Below are 22364 nucleotides of genomic sequence, written 5' to 3'. Positions count from 1 at the left end.
GAAAACCTCTACATGAGTGGGTCTAACGGCACTGCATTAAAAGGCATTACCATTCATGTTTAATGCACTCCCTCTGACTGACACATACCTGGCATGGTAACAAGTAGCAATTCATGTTTATGAGGGATTACAAATGACAATCCAATCTCAACAGTGTTGAACTCTAACCTACTGTTTTCATTGAAATACAACTGTCACTGGGTATAAAATCTAGATCCTAAATTCATCATATCTACTAGTTGAACAGAGCTATGTATTTAGGGGCCGTCAAATGCTTTGAATGATAAAAACATGTTGACATTTAAAACTATTAAACATTCATATGACCCTCGGTTCTCAGAGGATGCCTCTGGTCTGCATTATTAGCTTGTGTGTGCCTGTGTGTGTGGCTAGCCAGAACTCCCTCAGTGTGTGTGGCTAGCCAGAACTCCCTCAGTGTGTGTGGCTAGCCAGAACTCCCTCAGTGTGTGTGGCTAGCCAGAACTCCCTCAGTGTGTGTGGCTAGCCAGAACTCCCTCAGTGTGTGTGGCTAGCCAGAACTCCCTCAGTGTGTGTGGCTAGCCAGCGCCTGAGGGCTGTTTTCAGTAGCGCTTACTGACAAAAGCTTTTTACAGATCACATCTGACAAAAAAAAGCGGAGCCAAGAGGGAGAATATCAACATGGGATGAGTCTCCTTCAATTACTATCACTGATTCCTTCTCTGGTTGGCCAGCAGCCTAGGGGACCTCCATAGACCCCTACCATCTATGTCCCCAGACACCCTCAGGCCAACACGACTGTGTGTGCTTGTTCACACACACCCGCAATTGCTAATAACCCATCCGCAACCACCCGACTATATGTGAACTAAATAAACCCCTATATGAAGACTAAATAAACCCCTATATGAAGACTAAATAAACCCCTATATGAAGACTAAATAAACCCCTATATGAAGACTAAATAAACCCCTATATGAAGACTAAATAAACCCCTATATGAAGACTAAATAAACCCCTATATGAAGACTAAATAAACCCCTATATGAAGACTAAATAAACCCCTATATGAAGACTAAATAAACCCTAGCTCAACAGAGTAATGTAATAAATAGATCGTATGAATACTTCAATCTAGTTGACGTCGGTAAAGTTCTCTCTGTCATCATTGGCAGAGCAAAGACATTTAGGGGCTGGGGAGAAAATACAATAAACGCAGCAACAAAAATATTTTCTGTGCAAAATATCCAAATAACATTAATTTGACTGGTTGTAAAGAAAAAGAAAGCTGTGAAAACGACCCAATGTGTTTCTGATAAGATTTCAGTTCGGCTTGGATGCATATTTTATGTGGTTGAAATATCAGCTTCTATGATGAAGACACATTATCTGTAGAGGTACTAACTGAGCATTGCATTCCCTCAAGATGCAGAAAGAAAATCACATTTCTCGACTCCTGTAAAAATGTTGCCTACATTTGGTGTATCATTTTACTGCAAGAAATGCTTAATCCTACAGTCAGTGTCCAGGTTCAGGTTTCCATTTAACCCATCTGAACAGTAGGCTACTGTTCCCTTGACATGCCATAGGCCTATTTGAATTCTCTGTCTAGTTACTGTCAAATTAGCGCCTCACAATCATCACACAGCCGCACTGCTATCATCCTCTTTTACCCCTTTACCAACTATTTCCTAAACTGTACTTTTCTGGCCTTCCCACCTCTTTATTTTCAACTCTCCTTTCGGCAGCTTTTGTCTTATTGAATTAAACTTCGACAATGTTCTTTTTCAAAATCAAACTTTGTCACATGAGCCGAATACAACAAGTGTAGACTTTACTGTGAAATGCTTAATTACAAGCCCTAAACCAACAGTGCAGTTCAAGAAGAAGAAAGGATTTAGCCTCTGTATTGATGTTAACTATCTCTGTCTGTTCCTAAAGCATTATTTGGTGATTGGCTGTGTAGGCTCTTCGGTACGTGTACAGTTCAGCCCTAAAGCTTAGGCTCATGACAGCCTAAAATAATGAAAATAAAATGTCAATACAGCAGATGGATATACAATTGTTTTTACAGATTGAATTAAGAGAAACAACCCGTACGCCACCCAATATTTAGTGACCTTTAATGACCCTAAACCCGTCCGCCCTGGATATAACCGTGGGGAGCGCGGGTAATGAGTAAAACCACATCACCAGTGTGTAAGCGTGCATGCATATATATGTGTGCAATAATATTTATTTTTGTGTGTATCAACTCAATAGCCTGACCGTTCCACCCAGGGGCTTTATCTTCCCTACCATTACCGTGGTGGTCTGGCTTGCCGCCTCCACTCAGCACAGCGCCTTAGCACCATCACAGATAATACTGAGTGACAGACGATGTAACAGACATCAGGAGCCTGTCTATTCTAACCGGATTGTTTTGCATCCGACGGGCCTGACATCAGCTGATATTGGGATGATGACATAACACGTCTGAAAAGACGACTCACATCCACAGCCAAGGAAAAGATATCAATATACTGGAGACAGAGATTAACCGGTGGTGTGTCTGCAGAGTGTGTGTGTGATCACTATCTAGGAGCATCACTACTCTGTTCAAACCACAGTGTGGGGGTCTACTGTAGCTGTGTGTCAGAGTGTGTGTGTGATCACTATCTAGGAGCATCACTACCCTGTTCAAACCACAGTGTGGGGGTCTACTGTAGCTGTGTGTCAGAGTGTGTGTTTGATCACTATCTAGGAGCATCACTACCCTGTTCAAACCACAGTGTGGGGGTCTACTGTAGCTGTGTGTCAGTGTGTGTGTGTGATCACTATCTAAGAGCATCACTACTCTGTTCAAACCACAGTGTGGGGGTCTACTGTAGCTGTGTGTCAGAGTGTGTGTGTGTGATCACTATCTAGGAGCATCACTACTCTGTTCAAACCACAGTGTGGGGGTCTACTGTAGCTGTGTGTCAGAGAGTGTGTGTGATCACTATCTAGGAGCATCACTACTCTGTTCAAACCACAGGTTAAACATCAGTGTGGGGGTCTACTGTAGCTGTGTGTCTGCAGAGTGTGTGTGATCACTATCTAGGAGCATCACTACTCTGTTCAAACCACAGGTCAAACATCAGTATGGGGGTCTACTGTAGCTGTGTGTCAGAGTGTGTGAGTGAGAGAGTAGGTGTCACCTTTTCCGATGAGCACGCCGATCTTGGAGTCGAGTAGGCGTTCGGCGCGGCCACAGTTACGTGTGACCAGTTTGAGCATGGGCCAGAAGGGCCTGACGTCACAGAGGCGCCTGGTCTCATCCTCCAGCTCCTCGTGCACCGCTGCCTGGTTCACACACTCAAACATGTGGCCCTCCATCTCCCCCAGAGAAGGGAACAGGGGGTATGACTGGGCCTGCTTCCATAGGAGCTATGAGGAAGGAGGAGGAAGAAGATGGGGATAACAGAGTTATTACAGAAACTATGGCAAGACAAGTTGACAATCTACCTGCATGATCACAGGCGACACAGAGACAGGCTCAGCCTCTACAATATAGGATCTACAACAACAAGTGGAACCTCAATTATTAGCCAATAGCATCATGACTCACATCACAATAATACAGAGTCTAAAGCCAACAGTAGTTCTAAGAATCAGCATGACTGAAATGTTAACAACCAATGGATGAACAACAACCATATGATGATGACAGGGAAATATAAACATGACACAGGTCCTGAATAAACCAATCAGGACATGAATCATACTTCCACAAACCAAATCAGGACATGCATCATGTCCCGTTGCGCAGTCACAGGGTGTGTTTTGTGCTTGAGCCAAAAGGTCACCAAGAAGATAAACATGGGGACAGAGTAGAAGACAAGGAGTCATGTCACCTCATTTCATACAAACAAGTTAAACCCCTTGCCACAACATTCTTCTGCCATAATCAACTTACTGATCATAACATCAGACCAAGTGCCCAAAGTATAGACCTATAGAGGCTAAAACAAAAATACTCCCGGTTTTCAACTTTTACCGCATCCTAGATTGAATTACTGTTTACTATTTGGCTGTCCGATGTTCACATGACAAATAATTGCTGTTACTTAACAAATGTGTTGTTATTATCCATTGTGTGACATCTAATTATCTGTCACATTTAACCACCATGCCATTTGTAACCACCCAGAGACCACATGATCACTACTGTTAACTAAAATGACACTCCCTCTTAGAAGTCAGCACCTTGAAGCAACAGAAGAACTTAAGACATTTTATTAAAACTTAATTTCTTTCAACAGTATCTTTTGAATATTTTTGTCTTACATTCAGTTTATTTTTTATTTCATTCACATTGGATGGGTATGCAAGGTTTCCCTAAAACGACACTTATTGAGTACAAGTCACAACGGTTCCTGTGCTGTTGGCTAGTCGAGGACGAATATCAGGCCACATATCCTTATATTAGAATAAAAGTGAAAGATTAGGTATTCTAATGGTGGCTGAGCGGTTGTGTCATTGTGCCCCTGATAAATGTCATGCCCACGTCCTGTCTGCGCTCCACCCAGCTACTGTGTTGTCTAGAAAATAGTGTCTGGGTGGGGTTTAATGTTAGCTGGCTGGCAGGCCTTTTGTCTGGGAACGTCACTCCTCCTAAACTTCTCCCCCAAATGGCTTTATTAGCATGGGAAACATATGTTAACATTGCCAAAGCAAGTGAAGTAGATAATATACAAAAATGAAATAATCAAAATGAACAGTAAACATTACACATACAGAAGTTTCAAAAGAATAAAGACATTACAAATATATATATATATCTCCACACACACACACACTGTTGTAACGATGTACAAATGGTTAAAGTACAAAAAGGAAAATAAATAAGCATAAATATGGGTTGTATTTACAATGGTGTTTGTTCTTCACTGGTTGCACTTTTCTTGTGGCAACAGGTCACACATCTTGCTGCTGTGATGGCACACAGTGGTATTTCACCCAGTAGATATGAGAGTTAATCAAAATTGAATTGTTTTTTTCCCCCCGAATTCTTTGTGGGTCTGTGTAGTCTGAGGGAAATATGCGTCTCAAATATGGTCATAACATTGGCAGGAGGTTAGGAAGTGCAGCTCAGTATCCACCTCATTTTGTGGGCAGTGTGCACATACTTCTCTTGAAAGCCATGTCTGCCTACGGCGGCCTTTCTCAATAGCAAGGCCATGCTCGCTGAGTCTGTACATAGTCAAAGATTTCCTTAAATTTTGGGTCAGTCCCAGTGGTCAGGTATTCTGCCACTGTGTACTCTCTGTTCAGGGCCAAATAGCATTCTAGTTTACTCTGTTTTTTTTAAAAATTACTTCACACATGGGAAATAATTATATTTTGGTTCTCTCATGATTTGGTGGGGTTTAATTGTGTTGCTGTCCTGGGGCTCTGTTTGTGTTTGTGAACAGAGCCCCAGGACCAGCTTGCTTAGGGGACCCTTCTCCAGGTTCATGGCATTGTTATGGAAGCTTTGGGAATGACTTCCTTTTAGGTGGTTGTAGAATTTAAACAGCTCTTCTCTGGATTTCGATAATTAGTGGGTATCGGCCTTATTCTGCTTTGCATGCTTTATTTTGTGTTTTCTGTTATACATGGAGGATATTTTTTCAGAATTCTACATGCAGTCTTAATTTGGCGTTGGTCCCAATTTGTGAATTCTTGGTTGGTAAGCGGACCCCAGACCTCACAACCATAAAGGGCAATGAGTTCTATAACTGATCCAAGTATTTTTAGCCAGATCCTAATTGGTATTAGAGGTCGACCGATTATGATTTTTCAACGCCGATACCGATTATTGGAGGACCGAAAAAGCTGATACCGATTAATCAGTCGATTTGCATTTATTTATTTGTACTAATGACAATTATAACAATACTGAATGAACACTTATTATAACTTAATATAATACATCAATAAAAATCCATTTAGCCTCAAATAAATAATGAAACATGTTCAATTTGGTTAAATAATGCAAAAACAAAGTGTTGGAGAAGAAAGTAAAAGTGCAATATGTGCCATGTAAAAAAGCTAACGTTTAAGTTCCTTGCTCAGAACATGAGAACATATGAAAGTTGGTGGTTCCTTTTAACATGAGATTTCAATATTCCAAGGTAAGAGGTTTTAGGTTGTAGTTATTATAGGAATTATAGGACTATTTCTCTCTATACCATTTGTATTTCATATACCTTTGACTATTGGATGTTCTTATAGACACTTTAGTATGGCCAGTGTAACAGTATAACTTCCGTCCCTCTCCTCGCCGCTACCTGGGCTCGAACCAGGAACACATCGACAACAGCCACCCTCAAAGCAGCGTTACCCATCGCTCCACAAAAGCCGCGGCCCTTGCAGAGCAAGGGGAACAACATCTCCAAGTCTCAGAGCTAGTGACGCTTGAAACGCTATTAGCGTGCACCCCGCTAACTAGCTATCCATTTCACATCGGTTACACCAGCCATTAGGCTGATAGGCTTGAAGTCATAAACAGTGCTGTGCTTGCGAAGAGCTGCTGGCAAAAAGCATGAAAGTGCTGTTTGAATGCTTACGAGCCTGCTGGTTCCTACCACCGCTCAGTCAGACTGCTCTATCAAATAATAGACTTAATTTAACATAACACACAGAAATAGGAGCCTTTGGTCATTAATATGGTCGAATCCGGAAATTATCATTTCGAAAACAAAACTTTTTTCAGTGACTGCGTGCAATGAACGCAAGAGAAGTGACAATTTCACCTGGTTAATATTGCCTGCTAACCTGGATTTCTTTTAGATAAATATGCAGGTTTAAAAATATATACTTCTGTGTATTGATTTTAAGAAAGGCATTGGTGTTTATGGTTAGGTACAGTCGTCCAACGATTGTACTTTTTTCGCAAATGGGCTTTTGTTAAATCATCCCCCAGCGTTGCATCGATTATATGCATTGGAAAGCTGCCGCAGTCATCCCCCTCTTCAAAGGGGGTGACACTCTAGGCCCAAACTGCTACAGACCTATATTTATCCTACCCTGTCTTTCTAAGGTCTTCGAAAGCCAAGTTAACATATTACCGACCATTTCGAATCCCACCGTACCTTCTCCGCTATGCAATCTGGTTTCAGAGCTGGTCATGGGTGGACCTCAGCCACGCTCAAAGTCCTAAACGACATCATAACCACCATCGATAAGAGACATTACTGCGCAGCCGTATTCATCAACCTGGCCAAGGCTTTTGACTCTGTCAATCACCAAATTCTTATTGGCAGACTCGACAGCCTTGGTTTCTCAAATTATTGCCTCGCCTGGTTCACCAACTGCTTCTCTGAAAGAGTCCAGTGTATCAAATCGGAGGGCCTGTTGTCCGGACCTCTGGCTGTCTCAAAAGGGGTGCCAACGGGTTCAATCCTCAGGCCGACTCTCTTCTCTGTATACATCAATGATGTTGCTCTTGCTGCTGATGATTCTCTGATACACCTCTACGCAGACGACATTCCCTATACTTCTGGCCCCTCTTTGGACACTGTTAACTAACCTCCAGACGAGCTTCAATGCCATACAACTCTCCTCCCGTGGCCTCCAACTGCTCTTAAATGCAAGTAAAACTAAATGCATGCTATTCAACCAGTCACTGCCCCCACCTGCTCGCCCGTCCAGCATCACTACTCTGGACGGCTCTGACTTAGAATACTACAAATACCTAGGTGTCTGGTTAGACTGTAAACTCTCCTTCCAGACTCACATTAAGTATCTCCAATCCTAAATTATAACGCAACAAAGCATTCTTTGACCTTTTGCCAGATTTCAGGCTTCAAACATAAAGATATAAAACTGTATTTTTTTGTGAAGAATCAACAACAAGTGGGACACAATCATGAAGTGGAACGACATTTATTGGATATTTCAAACTTTAACAAATCAAAAACTGAAAAATTGGGCGTGCAAAATTATTCAGACCCCTTAAGTTAATACTTTGTAGCGCCACCTTTTGCTGTGATTACAGCTGTAAGTCGCTTGGGGTATGTCTCTATCAGTTTTGCACATCGAGAGACTGACATTTTTTCCCATTCCTCCTTGCAAAACAGCTCGAGCTCAGTGAGGTTGGATGGAGAGCATTTGTGAACAGCAGTTTTCAGTTCTTTCCACAGATTCTCGATTGGATTCAGGTCTGGACTTTGACTTGGCCATTCTAACACCTGGATATGTTTATTTTTGAACCATTCCATTGTAGATTTTGCTTTATGTTTTGGATCATTGTCTTGTTGGAAGACAAATCTCCGTCCCAGTCTCAGGTCTTTTGCAGACTCCATCAGGTTCTTCCAGAATGGTCCTGTATTTGGCTCCATCCATCTTCCCATCAATTTTAACCATCTTCCCTGTCCCTGCTGAAGAAAAGCAGGCCCAAACCATGATGCTGCCACCACCATGTTTGACAGTGGGGATGGTGTGTTCAGCTGTGTTGCTTTCACGCCAAACATAACGTTTTGCATTGTTGCCAAAAAGTTCAATTTTGGTTTCATCTGACCAGAGCACCTTCTTCCACATGTTTGGTGTGTCTCCCAGGTGGCTTGTGGCAAACTTTAAACAACACTTTTTATGGATATCTTTAAGAAATGGCTTTCTTCTTGCCACTCTTCCATAAAGGCCAGATTTGTGCAATATACGACTGATTGTTGTCCTATGGACAGAGTCTCCCACCTCAGCTGTAGATCTCTGCAGTTCATCCAGAGTGATCATGGGCCTCTTGGCTGCATCTCTGATCAGTCTTCTCCTTGTATGAGCTGAAAGTTTAGAGGGACGGCCAGGTCTTGGTAGATTTGCAGTGGTCTGATACTCCTTCCATTTCAATATTATTGCTTGCACAGTGCTCCTTGGGATGTTTAAAGCTTGGGAAATCTTTTTTTTTTTTTCAAATCCGGCTTTAAACTTCTTCACAACAGTATCTCGGACCTGCCTGGTGTGTTCCTTGTTCTTCATGATGCTCTCTGAGCTGTTAACGGACCTCTAGGACTATCACAGTGCAGGTGCATTTATACGGAGACTTGATTACACACAGGTGGATTGTATTTATCATCATTAGTCATTTAGGTCAACATTGGATCATTCAGAGATCCTCACTGAACATCTGGAGAGAGTTTGCTGCACTGAAAGTAAAGGGGCTGAATAATTTTGCACGCCCAATTTTTCAGTTTTTGATTTGTTAAAAAAGTTTGAAATATCCAATAAATGTCGTTCCACTTCATGATTGTGTCCCACTTGTTGTTGATTCTTCACAAAAAAATACAGTTTTATATCTTTATGTTTGAAGCCTGAAATGTGGCAAAAGGTCTCAAAGTTCAAGGGGGCCGAATACTTTCACAAGGCACTGTAACTAGTGATTGATTAAGTTTAATGCTAGCTAGCAACTTACCTTGGCTTCTTACTGCATTCGCGTAACAGGCAGGCTCCTCGTGAGGCAGGTGGTTAGAGCGTTGGACTAGTTAACTGTAAGGTTGCAAGATTGGATCCCCCGAGCTGACAAGGTGAAAATCTGTCGTTCTGTCCCTGATCAAGGCAGTTAACCCACCGTTCCTAGGCCATCATTGAAAATAAGAATGTGTTCTTAACTGACTTTTTGTGTGCTCTCGAGCAAAGGTGTCAAGATGGAATTTGTTTTTGTGGTCCTGGCAACTGGACCTTTTTTGGAACACCATTATTTTGGTCTTACTGAGATTTACTGTCAGGGCCCAGGTCTGAGATCTTCTGCACAAATTCTAGGTGCTGCTATAGGCCCTGCTTGTTTGGTGACAGAAGCACCAGATCATCAGCAAACAGTAGACATTTGACTCCTCCCCTTCTCGCATCCTGCCGTCACACACAGATGCTTTTTAATTTCTTTGAGCTTTCCTCCATAACTCCATAGATTTCCACTGAACAAGCCCTCAGTAGCCCTCTCTAAACCTAATTCAACAACAGGTAGCCAGACTGTAGCTTAACGGCTAGCCTACTTACCAGGACATCACACATAACTGCAAAAAAAAGATGTAAGCCACGTTATCTGGACATACGAAAAGCAGAGACACAAACAAACACTTCTGTGAATTGAAGTGTTCGGTTACTCCTCATTAGGAACACGAGTCAGGGGTGATTCAGAGAAACAGACATTACACACTGTTCACACTCACAGAACAAACGTTTGAACAACTCCAGGTGCTATTCAACAAAGCCTGTCTGAAGAAAACATGCTGTCTCTCTGTGCGCACGTGTGGGTCTCTCTGTGCGCACGTGTGGGTCTCTCTGTGCGCACGTGTGGGTCTCTCTGTGCGCACGTGTGGGTCTCTCTGTGCGCACGTGTGGGTCTCTCTGTGCGCACGTGTGGGTCTCTCTGTGCGCACGTGTGGGTCTCTCTGTGCGCACGTGTGGGTCTCTCTGTGCGCACGTGTGGGTCTCTCTGTGCGCACGTGTGGGTCTCTCTGTGCGCACGTGTGGGTCTCTCTGTGCGCACGTGTGGGTCTCTCTGTGCGCACGTGTGGGTCTCTCTGTGCGCACGTGTGGGTCTCTCTGTGCGCACGTGTGGGTCTCTCTGTGCGTGTCTCAGACTGGTGGAAAACACCAGGAGGGAGAGGGATCTCACCAAACGGTAAAAAAAATATATAAAAATAAAATAAAAAGCATCCTCCAAAGTATTTACACTTTAAACTATAATCATTAAAAAAACACTAATTGTGACCAAAATATGACACTTTAAATGACGGTAAAAACTACAGTGCATTGTTACATTGCTAACCTTTGGCCTCCATCTCACCCCACCTCTACCCACTAGCCGGGTCACGCATGATGTCATAGCATTATTTGCATGCAGTGAGTGCAGCTCAGAGACAAACAAACCGCGCCAGCCGCCAGCTGTGTCATAACACCCATTAGACAGCGTCTGTCTGGACTGTAGAGGAGACGGCAGTCTACAGCAGCCTACAGCTTGTTCTAGTTGTTATGATGGCCTTTTACAATGGCTCAGAACCAGAACTTCAGCCAGTCAACACATTCTTTAAAACCATCCAAACCAATCTGCGTTAAACTAATGAATGTTGTAAACTAATGTGTTGCTTTCTCTTCTAATTGGAGAGATAAAAAAGCCTGTAAGGTTGAAGATGCTGTAGAGCTGGAAAGGCAATGTGGATAGAAATCCATAGCATTATAATTGTACTGAATTCTCATGAGAAAAACATCTTGATGCACAGTAGGCCTTTTTTAGGCCTTTTCTAGGAGTCTATACTTTCCAATGCTGCTCTAAATGGCAACTGCACTGATTTGACTGCTGTCTGAAATGATTAAACCTAAGGATAGACACTCCTGTTAACTACAGACAACCCAGCAAAAATACCTACAAGCGTCATAAAATCACATAATTCCACTGACACACAGAACAAACACATACCCAGTCCCCCAAAACACATACCCACTCCCCCAAAACACATACATACTCGAGCCTACCCCCTGTCCCCCTCCTACCAGTTTGATGTGTTGTATGGTGGCCTCTCTGGGGACGTCCATCTGAATGTAGATGCCGGTGGGTAGCAGGAAGTCCACAGTGACCAGGTCCTCTCCAGACAGCTGGGAGTGGGCTGCCCACAAGTCCATGAGGTTTGTCATGGCAGGAGGCATCGCAGGGACCAACACCCAGCTCAACCATAAGGACCTGGGATGAGGAAAGAGGACCGTTAGGGGGAGTAACCATGAACTGCTGAAGAACCACACAACCGCATGGTACACAACTCAGACTTCTTCCAATTCCTATTGAGAGGCAGGCATAATATGATGCCCTTTACTAATGACTAAAGGTTGGGTGGTGTCTGGCTGAGGAGCCTGTAATACTCCATCTTCACCCCCGGGGGGAGCCCTATATAACACAGAGACTGGCCATGGTTGGGTGAGCGCCAGCCCTCAGAGGAATGCCCACTAAGCAAACACAGGAACAAAAGGTCACCAACCTCTCTTCTCACCCATGACAACATGCTCTGGTTCCCCCCCCTCGCCTGGACCTGAGGCCGTTGCCAAGGCAATTATCAAGTAAACGGGGAGTCAAGGTAAATTTAGCTGCCATTTCTCAAATCCTCCAATGAGTGTGCAATGACGGATGTTAGTGTGGGACAAGAGTTGCCAGGTTTTCAAAATTCCTTTCTAAAATGTAACGGATGTGATGTTTCTGGTTTTAGGGGGTGGTTCAAGTACCACCGCCCAAACACACACACACAAACAGTAAGTGCTTCAGCAGCTTTGGTAAAGAACCACATGCCCCCCAGTTTCCACTCTGGCTCAGTGTTTCACCACAATAGACCATCCACACTCACAGTTGCCTTTCTGTAATGACCTATTCCTAAAGAGCTTGTGTTTAAGTGCTCTAGCAGACCACAGTTCAATCTCCATTTTGGCTCAATAACACTAGGCCAGTAAATCAAGCAGCAGCCCCATTGTCTCTAATGGTGTTAAGTGCTTGGGTCCATTTTGGCTCTGCAGCGAGTGCAGGATCATGCCCATTTGGAGCCACCATCTTGGCCACTTAACATGATCAGCTATGCAGATACAACTGTTGGGTGATTGTTAAATGGGACAACTGATGGTGGTACAACCATCAAACTAGTAGTAGTGGTTTAAACGTATTGCTATATTTATCGTTATCTCATCAATTCGGGTAATTCATCGTCCCATGGATTTTTGTCCATATCCTCCAACTCTACTAAGCACCTCGTCAAATGTGCAGTTGAACGCCTGTCTCAGACAAACAATGCAGGAAGCCAGAGGGTGACGTCATGAAGGAGCCCAGTTACACACATGAAAGGCAACATGACACCACAGTGCGTCTGTCTGACGCAGTCACAACTAACATGAGGAAACACACACTGGACATCAGTAGACTGGCGGCAATTGTAATGGGTGTGCTGTACAACAACATACTATGGCATGGATGGAGCTGCCTGACATGTCTGCTCCTGCCACACACACACACACACCAGGTGAGCAGGGTTACCAGGTGCATGATGGAAGCCAGCCAGCCAGAGGTCTGATTCTGGGTCAGGTTTCACAGGGAGAGGGAGCTGGTGTGAGAGCAGAGGACAGGCCTGGGGGGAGAAGCTGGTGTGAGCACAGAGGACAGGCCTGGGGGGAGAAGCTGGTGTGAGCACAGAGGAAAGGCCTGGAGGGAGAGGCTGGTGTGAGAACAGAGGAAAGGCGTGGAGGGAGAGGCTGGTGTGAGAACAGAGGACAGGCCTGGGGGGAGAGGCTGGTGTGAGAACAGAGGACAGGCCTGAGGGGAGAGGCTGGTGTGAGAACAGAGGACAGGCCTGAGGGGAGAGGCTGGTGTGAGAACAGAGGACAGGCCTGGGGGGAGGGGCTGGTGTGAGAACAGAGGACAGGCCTGGGGGGAGAGGCTGGTGTGAGAACAGAGGACAGGCCTTGAGGGAGAGGCTGGTGTGAGAACAGAGGACAGGCCGGGGGGAGGGGCTGGTGTGAGAACAGAGGACAGGCCGGGGGGGGAGAGGCAGGTGTGAGAACAGGCCGAGGGGGAGAGGGGAGAGGCTGGTGTGAGAACAGACTGGGCCGGGAGAGGGGAGAGGCTGGTGTGTGAGAAGAGAGGACAGGCCTGGGGGGAGAGGCAGGTGTGAGAACAGAGAAAAGGCCTGGGGGGAGAGGCAGGTGTGAGAACAGAGGACAGGCCTGGGGGGACTAGAACCTCACACAGTTATAAAAGCACACAGAATATCTGTGGAAAAAGCAAATGGGCAAATGAAGTGTGTCAGGGCATTGGTGTGTGTGGGCATGGCCTGCCCTAGCCTTTTGGTTGGTGAGCCTGTCATGCCAGAAAGTATCCCCCCGCATCACAATGGGATTCAATAAACTATTAGCATTCATTGCTATATAAACGGTGTGATGACCGAATTCACCGAATTCTAGAGATGACAGCAAAAATGACATTCTTTTCATCCCCACTATGTAAACAAAGCTGATTGTTACAACAATTAAGCTGTTTAAACTATTTTTGTTGTGCTAAAAAGATGACAGTATTTTGCATGACAGGCCCACCCACCTCATGGGCGAAACCTTTTAGGGACGCCCCTCTTGACGGGCAACAAATATATTTTTTTTAACTAACAGATTTCAAGTCATCTTCCTACAGTTCTACACATTTTTCCACGAGGTGGAGCAAGCTTTCTGAAAATGTGCATTTTAACAGCTAACTCCCTGCAATTCTACACATTTTGCTATGGGGTGGAGAGATTTTAGTTTTTCCTTTATTTAACCAGGTTGGCCTCGTTGAGAACAAGTTATAATTTGTAACTGTGACCTGGCCAAGATAAAGCAAAGCAGGTCGACACATACAACAACACAGAATTACACATGGAATAAACAAACATACAATCAATAATACAGTAGAAAAATCTATATACAGCATGAGCAAATGAGGTAGGAAAAGAGAGTTAAGGCAATAAATAGGCCATGGTGGCAAAGTAATTACAATATAAGCAATTAAACACTGGAATTGTAGAATATGAAGAAGAGTGTGATGATACTGGGGTGCAAAGGAGAAAGATTTTAAAAAACAATTACATGAATAAATACAGTATGGGGATGACGTAGATTTGATGGGCTATTTACAGATGAGCTATGTACAGGTGCAGTGATCTGTGAGCTGCTCTGACAGCTGGTGCTTAAAGCTAGTGAGGGAGGTATGAGTCTCCAGCTTCAGAGATTTTTGCAGCTTGTTCCAGTCATTGGCAGCAGAGAACTGGAAGGAGAGGCGGCCAAAGGAAGAATTGGCTTTGGGGGTGACCAGTGAGATATACCTGCTGGAGTGCGTGCTACGGGTGGGTGCTGCTATGGTGACCCGTGAGCTGAGATAAGGCAAGGCTTTACCTAGCAGAGACTTGAAGATGACCTGGAGCTAGTGGGTTTGGCAACGAGTATGAAGCGAGGGCCAGTCAACGAGAGCATACAGGTCGCAGTGGTGGGTGGTATATGGGGCTTTGGTGACAAAACGGATGGCACTGTGATAGACTGCATCCAATTAGTTGAGTAGAGTGTTGGAGGCTATTTTGTCAATGACATCGCCGAGGTCGAGGATCGGTAGGTTGGTCAGTTTTACGAGGGTGTTTGGCAGCATGAGTGAAGGATGCTTGGTTGCAAAATAGGAAGCCGATTCTAAATTTAATTTAGGATTGGAGATGTTTAATGTGAGTCTGGAAGGAGAGTTTACAGTCAAACCAGACATCTAGGTATTTGTAGTTGCCCACATATTCTAGGTCAGAACCGTCCAGAGTAGTGATGCTGGATGGGCAGGCAGGTGGGATTAGCGATCGGTTGAAGAGCATGCATTTAGTTTTACTTGCATTTAAGGGCAGTTGGAGGCCACGGAAGGAGAGTTGTATGGCATAGAAGCTCATCTGGAGGTTAGTTAACAGTGTCCAACGAAGGGCCAGAGGTATACAGAATGGTGTCATCCGCATAGCGGTGGATCAAATAATCATCAGCAGCGAGAGCAACATCATTGATGTATACAGAGAAGAGAGTCGGCCCGAGGATTGAACCCTGTGGCACCCCCATAGAGACTGCCAGAGGTCTGGACAACAGGCCCTCCAATTTGACATACTGAACTCTATCGGAGAAGTAGTTGGTGAACCAGGCGAGGCAATCATTTGAGAAACCAAGGCTGTTGAGTTTGCCAATAAGAATGTGGTGATTGACAGAGTCGAAAGACTTGGCCAGGTTGATGAATACGGCTGCACAGTAATGTCTCTTATCGATGGCGGTTATGATAGCGTTTAGGATCTTGAGTGTGGCTGAGGTTCACCCAGGGATTCTAAATGGTCGGTAATCTGTTAACTTGGCTTTCGAAGACCTTAGAAAGACAGGGTAGGATAGATATAGGTCTGTAGCAGTTTGGGCCTAGAGTGTCACCCCCTTTGAAGAGGGGGATGAACACGGCATATTTCCAATCTATGGGAATCTCAGACAATACGAAAGAGAGGTTGAACAGACTAGTAATAGGGGTTGCAATAATTTCGGCAGATCATTTTAGAAAAAGAGGGTCCAGATTGTCTAGCCCGGCTGATTTGTAGGGGTCCAGATTTTGCCGCTCTTTCAGAACACCAGCTGTCTGGATTTGGGTGAAGGAGAAGTGGGGGAGGTTTCGTCGAGTTGCTGTGGGGAGCGCAGGGCTGTTGACCGGGGTAGGGTTAGCCAGGTGGAAAGCATGGCCAGTCGTAGAACAATGCTTCTTGAAATTCTCAATTATAGTGGATTTATCGGTAGTGACAGTGTTTCCTAGCCTCAGTGCAGTGGGCATCTGGGAGGAGGTGCTCTTATTCTCCATGGACTTTACAGTGTCCCAGAAATTTTTTGAGTTTGTACTACAGGATGCAAATTTCTGTTTGAAAAGCTATACTTAGCTTTCCTAACTGCTTGTGTATATTGGTTCCTAACTTCCCTGAAAAGTTGCATATCACGGGGGCTATTCTATGCTAATGCAGAACGCCACAGGATGTTTTTGCGCTGGTCAAGGGCAGACAGGTCTGGAGTGAACCAAGGGCTATATCTATTCCTAGTTCTACATTTTTTGAATGGCGCATGCTTATTTAAGATGGTGAGGAAGGCACTTTTAAAGAATAACCAGGCATCCTCTACTGACGGGATGAGGTTAATGTCATTCCAGGATACCCCGGCCAGGTTGATTAGAAAGGCCTGTTCGGTTAAGTGTTTTAGGGAGCGTTTGACAGTGATGAGGGGTGGTCGTTTGACCGCAGACCCATTACGGATGCAGGCAATGAGGCAGTGATCGCTGAGATCTTGGTTGAAAACAGCAGAGGTGTATTTGGAGGGCGAGTAAGTTATGATGATATCTATGAGGCCCGTGTTTACGGATTTGGGGTTGTACCTGGTAGGTTCATTGATCATTTGTGTGAGATTGAGGGCATCAAGCTCAGATTGTAGGATGGCCGGGGTGTTAAGCATGTCCCAGTTTAGGTCACCTAGCAGCACGAGCTCAGAAGATAGATGGGGGGCAATCAATTCACATATGGTGTCCAGGGCACAGCTGGGGGCAGAGGGTGGTCTATAGCAAGCGGAAACAGTGAAAGACTTGTTTATGGAAAGGTGGATTTTTAGAAGTAGAAGCTCGAATTGTTTTGGTACAGACCTGGATAGTAAGATAGCCTACAGAGTTCTCTCTCTGCAGTAGATTGCAACACCGCCCCCTTTGGCAGTTCTATCTTGGCGGAAAATATTATAGTTAGGGATGGAAATTTCAGGGTTTTTGGTGGTTTTCCTAAGCCAGGATTCAGACACGACTAAGACATCCGGGTTGGCAGAATGTGCTAAAGAGTAGGCTTCTAATGTTAACATGCATAAAACCAAGGTTTTTACGGTTACAGAAGTCAACAAATGAGAGCACCTGGGGAGTAGGAGTGGCGTTAGGCACTACAGGTCCTGGGTTAACCACTACATCACCAGAGGAACAGAGGAGAAGTAGGATATGGGTACGGCTAAAGGCTATAAGAACTGACCGTCTAGCACGTTCGGAACAGAGAGTAAAGGGATCAGGTTTCTGGGCACGATAGCATAGATTCAAGGCATAGTGTACAGACAAAGGTATGGTAGGAAGATAGTACATTGGAGGTAAACCTAGTCATTGAGTAATGATGAGAAGGATATAGTCTCTAGAGATGTTTAAACCAGGTGATGTCAACACATATGTGGGAGGTGGAGCAACATGGTTGGTTAAGGCATATTGAGCAGGGCTATAGGCTCTACAGTGAAATAAGACAGTAATCACTAACCAGGACAGTAATGGACAAGGCATATTGATATTAGGGAGAGGCATGCGTAGCCAAGTGATTGTATGGGTCCAGTGAGTGGTTGGGATGGCTGGGGACACGGCGATTTAGACAGTTAGCAGGTCGGGGCTAGCAAGCTAACATAAGGGCCTTAGAGGGACGTCGCGAAGGGGCAAAGTCTGTTCTTGCCTCCTCGTGCGGTGATGTCGATAGACCAGTCGTGGAATTAGTAGGGTTCCAAGTAGCAGAGGGGTTCGAGTCCAATTGGCAAAATGGGTATTGTGGTCCAAGAAACTGACCGATGGATCAGCTAACAGTCCAATATGCTATAGATAGCTAGCAGGCCGCGGTTAGCAGAATGGGCCTTCAGGGCTGTTGGGCTCCTCAGGCAGATTATGTCAGTATTCCAGTCGTGAAATATTGGCGGGGTTCCGTCGGAGGTAAATAGAAATACTTTAGAAAAAAAAACAGATCCACACCACATTGGGTGAGGTGGGTTACAGGAGTGTATTTTTAAGTTGAGCTTTAGGAAAAATATTAAAAAGAATGCTTAGAAAAATATATAAAAAGATATATAGACAAGACAAAGACGTCTGACTGCTACGCCATCTTGGAAAGATCTTTTTTTGCAGTTTTAAAGCTACATTTCTTGAAATTCCAACTGCAGCCGTAAGCCTGCATTGCACCTGGAGCCGGCCCAGGGTGCGTATTTCGGTAAGAAATTTAACACTGGGGACTGAATCCAATACGTGTGATACATGTGTCCCGAACATAGCTACAGTGCCTTGCGAAAGTATTCGACCCCCTTGAACTTTGCGACCTTTTGCCACATTTCAGGCTTCAAACATAAAGATATAAAACTGTATTTTTTTGTGAAGAATCAACAACAAGTGGGACACAATCATGAAGTGGAACGACATTTATTGGATATCTCAAACTTTTTTAACAAATCAAAAACTGAAAATTGGGCGTGCAAAATTATTCAGCCCCCTTAAGTTAATACTTTGTAGCGCCACCTTTTGCTGCGATTACAGCTGTAAGTCGCTTGGGGTATGTCTCTATCAGTTTTGCACATCGAGAAACTGACATTTTTTCCCATTCCTCCTTGCAAAACAGCTCGAGCTCAGTGAGGTTGGATGGAGAGCATTTGTGAACAGCAGTTTTCAGTTCTTTCCACAGATTCTCGATTGGATTCAGGTCTGGACTTTGACTTGGCCATTCTAACACCTGGATATGTTAATTTTTGAACCATTCCATTGTAGATTTTGCTTTATGTTTTGGATCATTGTCTTGTTGGAAGACAAATCTCCGTCCCAGTCTCAGGTCTTTTGCAGACTCCATCAGGTTTTCTTCCAGAATGGTCCTGTATTTGGCTCCATCCATCTTCCCATCAATTTTAACCATCTTCCCTGTCCCTGCTGAAGAAAAGCAGGCCCAAACCATGATGCTGCCACCACCATGTTTGACAGTGGGGATGGTGTGTTCAGGGTGATGAGCTGTGTTGCTTTTACGCCAAACGTAACGTCTTGCATTGTTGCCAAAAAGTTCAATTTTGGTTTCATCTGACCAGAGCACCTTCTTCCACATGTTTGGTGTGTCTCCCAGGTGGCTTGTGGCAAACTTTAAACAACACTTTTTATGGATATCTTTAAGAAATGGCTTTCTTCTTGCCACTCTTCCATAAAGGCCAGATTTGTGCAATATACGACTGATTGTTGTCCTATGGACAGAGTCTCCCACCTCAGCTGTAGATCTCTGCAGTTCATCCAGAGTGATCATGGGCCTCTTGGCTGCATCTCTGATCAGTCTTCTCCTTGTATGAGCTGAAAGTTTAGAGGGACGGCCAGGTCTTGGTAGATTTGCAGTGGTCTGATACTCCTTCCATTTCAATATTATCGCTTGCACAGTGCTCCTTGGGATGTTTAAAGCTTGGGAAATCTTTTTGTATCCAAATCCGGCTTTAAACTTCTTCACAACAGTATCTCGGACCTGCCTGGTGTGTTCCTTGTTCTTCATGATGCTCTCTGCGCTTTTAACGGACCTCTGAGACTATCACAGTGCAGGTGCATTTATACAGAGACTTGATTACACACAGGTGGATTGTATTTATCATCATTAGTCATTTAGGTCAACATTGGATCATTCAGAGATCCTCACTGAACTTCTGGAGAGAGTTTGCTGCACTGAAAGTAAAGGGGCTGAATAATTTTGCACGCCCAATTTTTCAGTTTTTGATTTGTTAAAAAAGTTTGAAATATCCAATAAATGTCGTTCCACTTCATGATTGTGTCCCACTTGTTGTTGATTCTTCACAAAAAAATACAGTTTTATATCTTTATGTTTGAAGCCTGAAATGTGGCAAAAGGTCGCAAAGTTCAAGGGGGCCGAATACTTTCGCAAGGCACTGTAAATGAACATAGAGTTGAAGTCGGAAGTTTACATACACCTTAGCCAAATACATTTAAACTCAGTTTTTCACAATTCCTGACATTTAATCCCAGTAAAAATTCCCTGTTTTAGGTCAGTTAGGATCACCACTTTATTTAAAGAATGTGAAATGTCAGAATAATAGTATAGAGAATGATATATTTCAGCTTTTATTTCTTTCATCACATTCCCAGTGGGTCAGAAGTTACCATACACTCAATTAGTATTTGGTAGAATTGGGTCGGTCTCCTTGCTCGCACACGCCTTTTCAGTTCTGCCCACACATTTTCTATGGGATTGAGTCAGGGCTTTGTGATGGCCACTCCAATACATTTGACTTTGTTGTCTTTAAGCCATTTTGCCACAACTTTGAAAGTATGCTTGGGGTCATTGTCCATTTGGAAGACCCATTTGTGACCAGGCTTTAACTTCCTGACTGATGTCTTGAGATGTTGCTTCAATATATCCACATAATTTTCCTCCCTCGTGAAGCCATCTATTTTGTGAAGTGCACCAGTCCCTCCTGCAGCAAAGCACCCACAGAACTTGATGCTTCCACCCACGTGCTTCACGGTTGGTGTTCTTCGACTTGGAAGGTTTGCAAGCCTCCCCCTTTTTCCTCCAAACATAACAATGGTCATTATGGCCAAACAGTTCTATTTTTGTTTCATCAGACCAGAGTACATTTCTCCAAAAAGTTGAATCTTTGTCCCCATGTGTAGTTGCAAACAGACTGGCTTTTTTATTGTGATTTTGAAGGAGTGGCTTCTTCCTTGCTGAGCGGCATTTCAGGTTATGTCGCTATAGGACTCGTTTTACTGTAGATATAGATACTTTTGTACCGGCTTCCTCCAGCATTTTCACAAGGTCATTTGCTGTTCTGGGATTGAGATGCACTTTTCGCATCAAAGTACGTTCATCTCTAGGAGACAGAACGCGTCTCCTTCCTGAGTGGTATGACGGTTGCGTGGTCCAATGGTGTTTATACTTGCGTACTATTGTTTGTACAGATGAACGTGGTACCTTCAGGCATTTGGAAATTGCTCCCAAGGATGAACCAGACTTGTGGAGGTCTACAATAGTTTTTCTGAGGTCTTGGCTGATTTCTTTTGATTTTCCCATGATGTTAAGCAAAGAGGCACTGAGTTTGAAGGTAGGCTTTAAAATACATCCACAGGTGCACCTCCAATTGACTCAAATGATGTTAATTATCCTATCAGAAGCTTCTAAAGTCATGACAACATTTTCTGGAATTTTCCAAGCTGTTTAAAAGACACAGTCAACTTAGTGTATGTAAACTTCTGACCCACTGGGATTCTGATAGTGAATTATAAGTGAAATAATCTGTCTGTAAACAATTGTTGGAAAAAATGACTTGTGTCATGCACAAAGTAGATGTCCTATCCGACTTGCCATAACTATAGTTTGTTAACAAGAAATTTGTGGAGTGGTTGAGAAACTAGTTTTAATGACTTTAAACTTCCGACTTCAACTGTAGCTAAATGAACATAGCTAAATGCAAATCTCACAGGTCGAGTTAACCTGATGAGATTTCCCTGGGATCGTGAGTTAATGATTGTGTGTGAGACATACAGGTGTGATTTCATTATGACAGTGTAAAGGGTATGGGAGAATGTGTAGGGTGTCTGTGAAAGCAGAGGAGTCACTGCAGAACTAGGACATTCTAGTCCATATTAATTACCCTTAGCAAATGACCCACGTATTACACTGTCACACTTAATTAAATAATTCCATCATGGTCAGTGTGGAAAGAAAGGACTGTTGTCAAGGTAACACTGTTCTATTGAAAAGGTCTCCAACGACTTTGTGACTATTACTTTATGATTATTAACACGTATGTCCTTATGTTCTTCGTAAACTGTCGCAGAGTCTCACTTTAGTACTCTAGTCTACAGTGGGGCAGAGTGTGTGTGTGTGTGTGTAGGTATGAGGCCCCTGTGACACAAAACTATTACAGTAAGTTAAGAAAGAGGATCTACACCCCCCCGCTCCAATACAGTACTGGTGTAAATGAGGGAACATTCTCACTCACAAACTCTATACTAGTGCAGCCTCAGTCAGCGTTTCCTCTAGCTGAGGGGGTGTTCAAGAGGGGAAGGGGGCTTAGGGACTGTCCTGACCACATCCAGTCACACT

The 22364-nt window shown here is 44.0% G+C and overlaps 1 protein-coding gene across 1 annotated transcript in view; it reads right to left on the bottom strand.

The window, feature by feature from the left end:
- Positions 1-22364, bottom strand: part of LOC139382907 (phosphatidylinositol 4,5-bisphosphate 3-kinase catalytic subunit beta isoform-like) — an 84551-nt gene that overhangs the window by 25904 nt on the left and 36283 nt on the right. Inside the window, exons 3-4 of the mRNA XM_071127168.1 lie at positions 11467-11653; positions 3159-3387 (exon numbers count right to left, since the gene is read on the bottom strand). Coding sequence (XP_070983269.1) covers positions 3159-3387; positions 11467-11619 — 382 coding nt within the window. The 5' untranslated portion in view covers positions 11620-11653. The remainder of the gene's footprint in view (positions 1-3158; positions 3388-11466; positions 11654-22364) is intronic.

Source organism: Oncorhynchus clarkii, chromosome 24 (assembly GCF_045791955.1).
Source record: "Oncorhynchus clarkii lewisi isolate Uvic-CL-2024 chromosome 24, UVic_Ocla_1.0, whole genome shotgun sequence".
Classification (NCBI taxonomy): Eukaryota; Metazoa; Chordata; class Actinopteri; order Salmoniformes; family Salmonidae; genus Oncorhynchus; species Oncorhynchus clarkii.
This window is presented reverse-complemented; position numbering and strand designations above follow the sequence as displayed.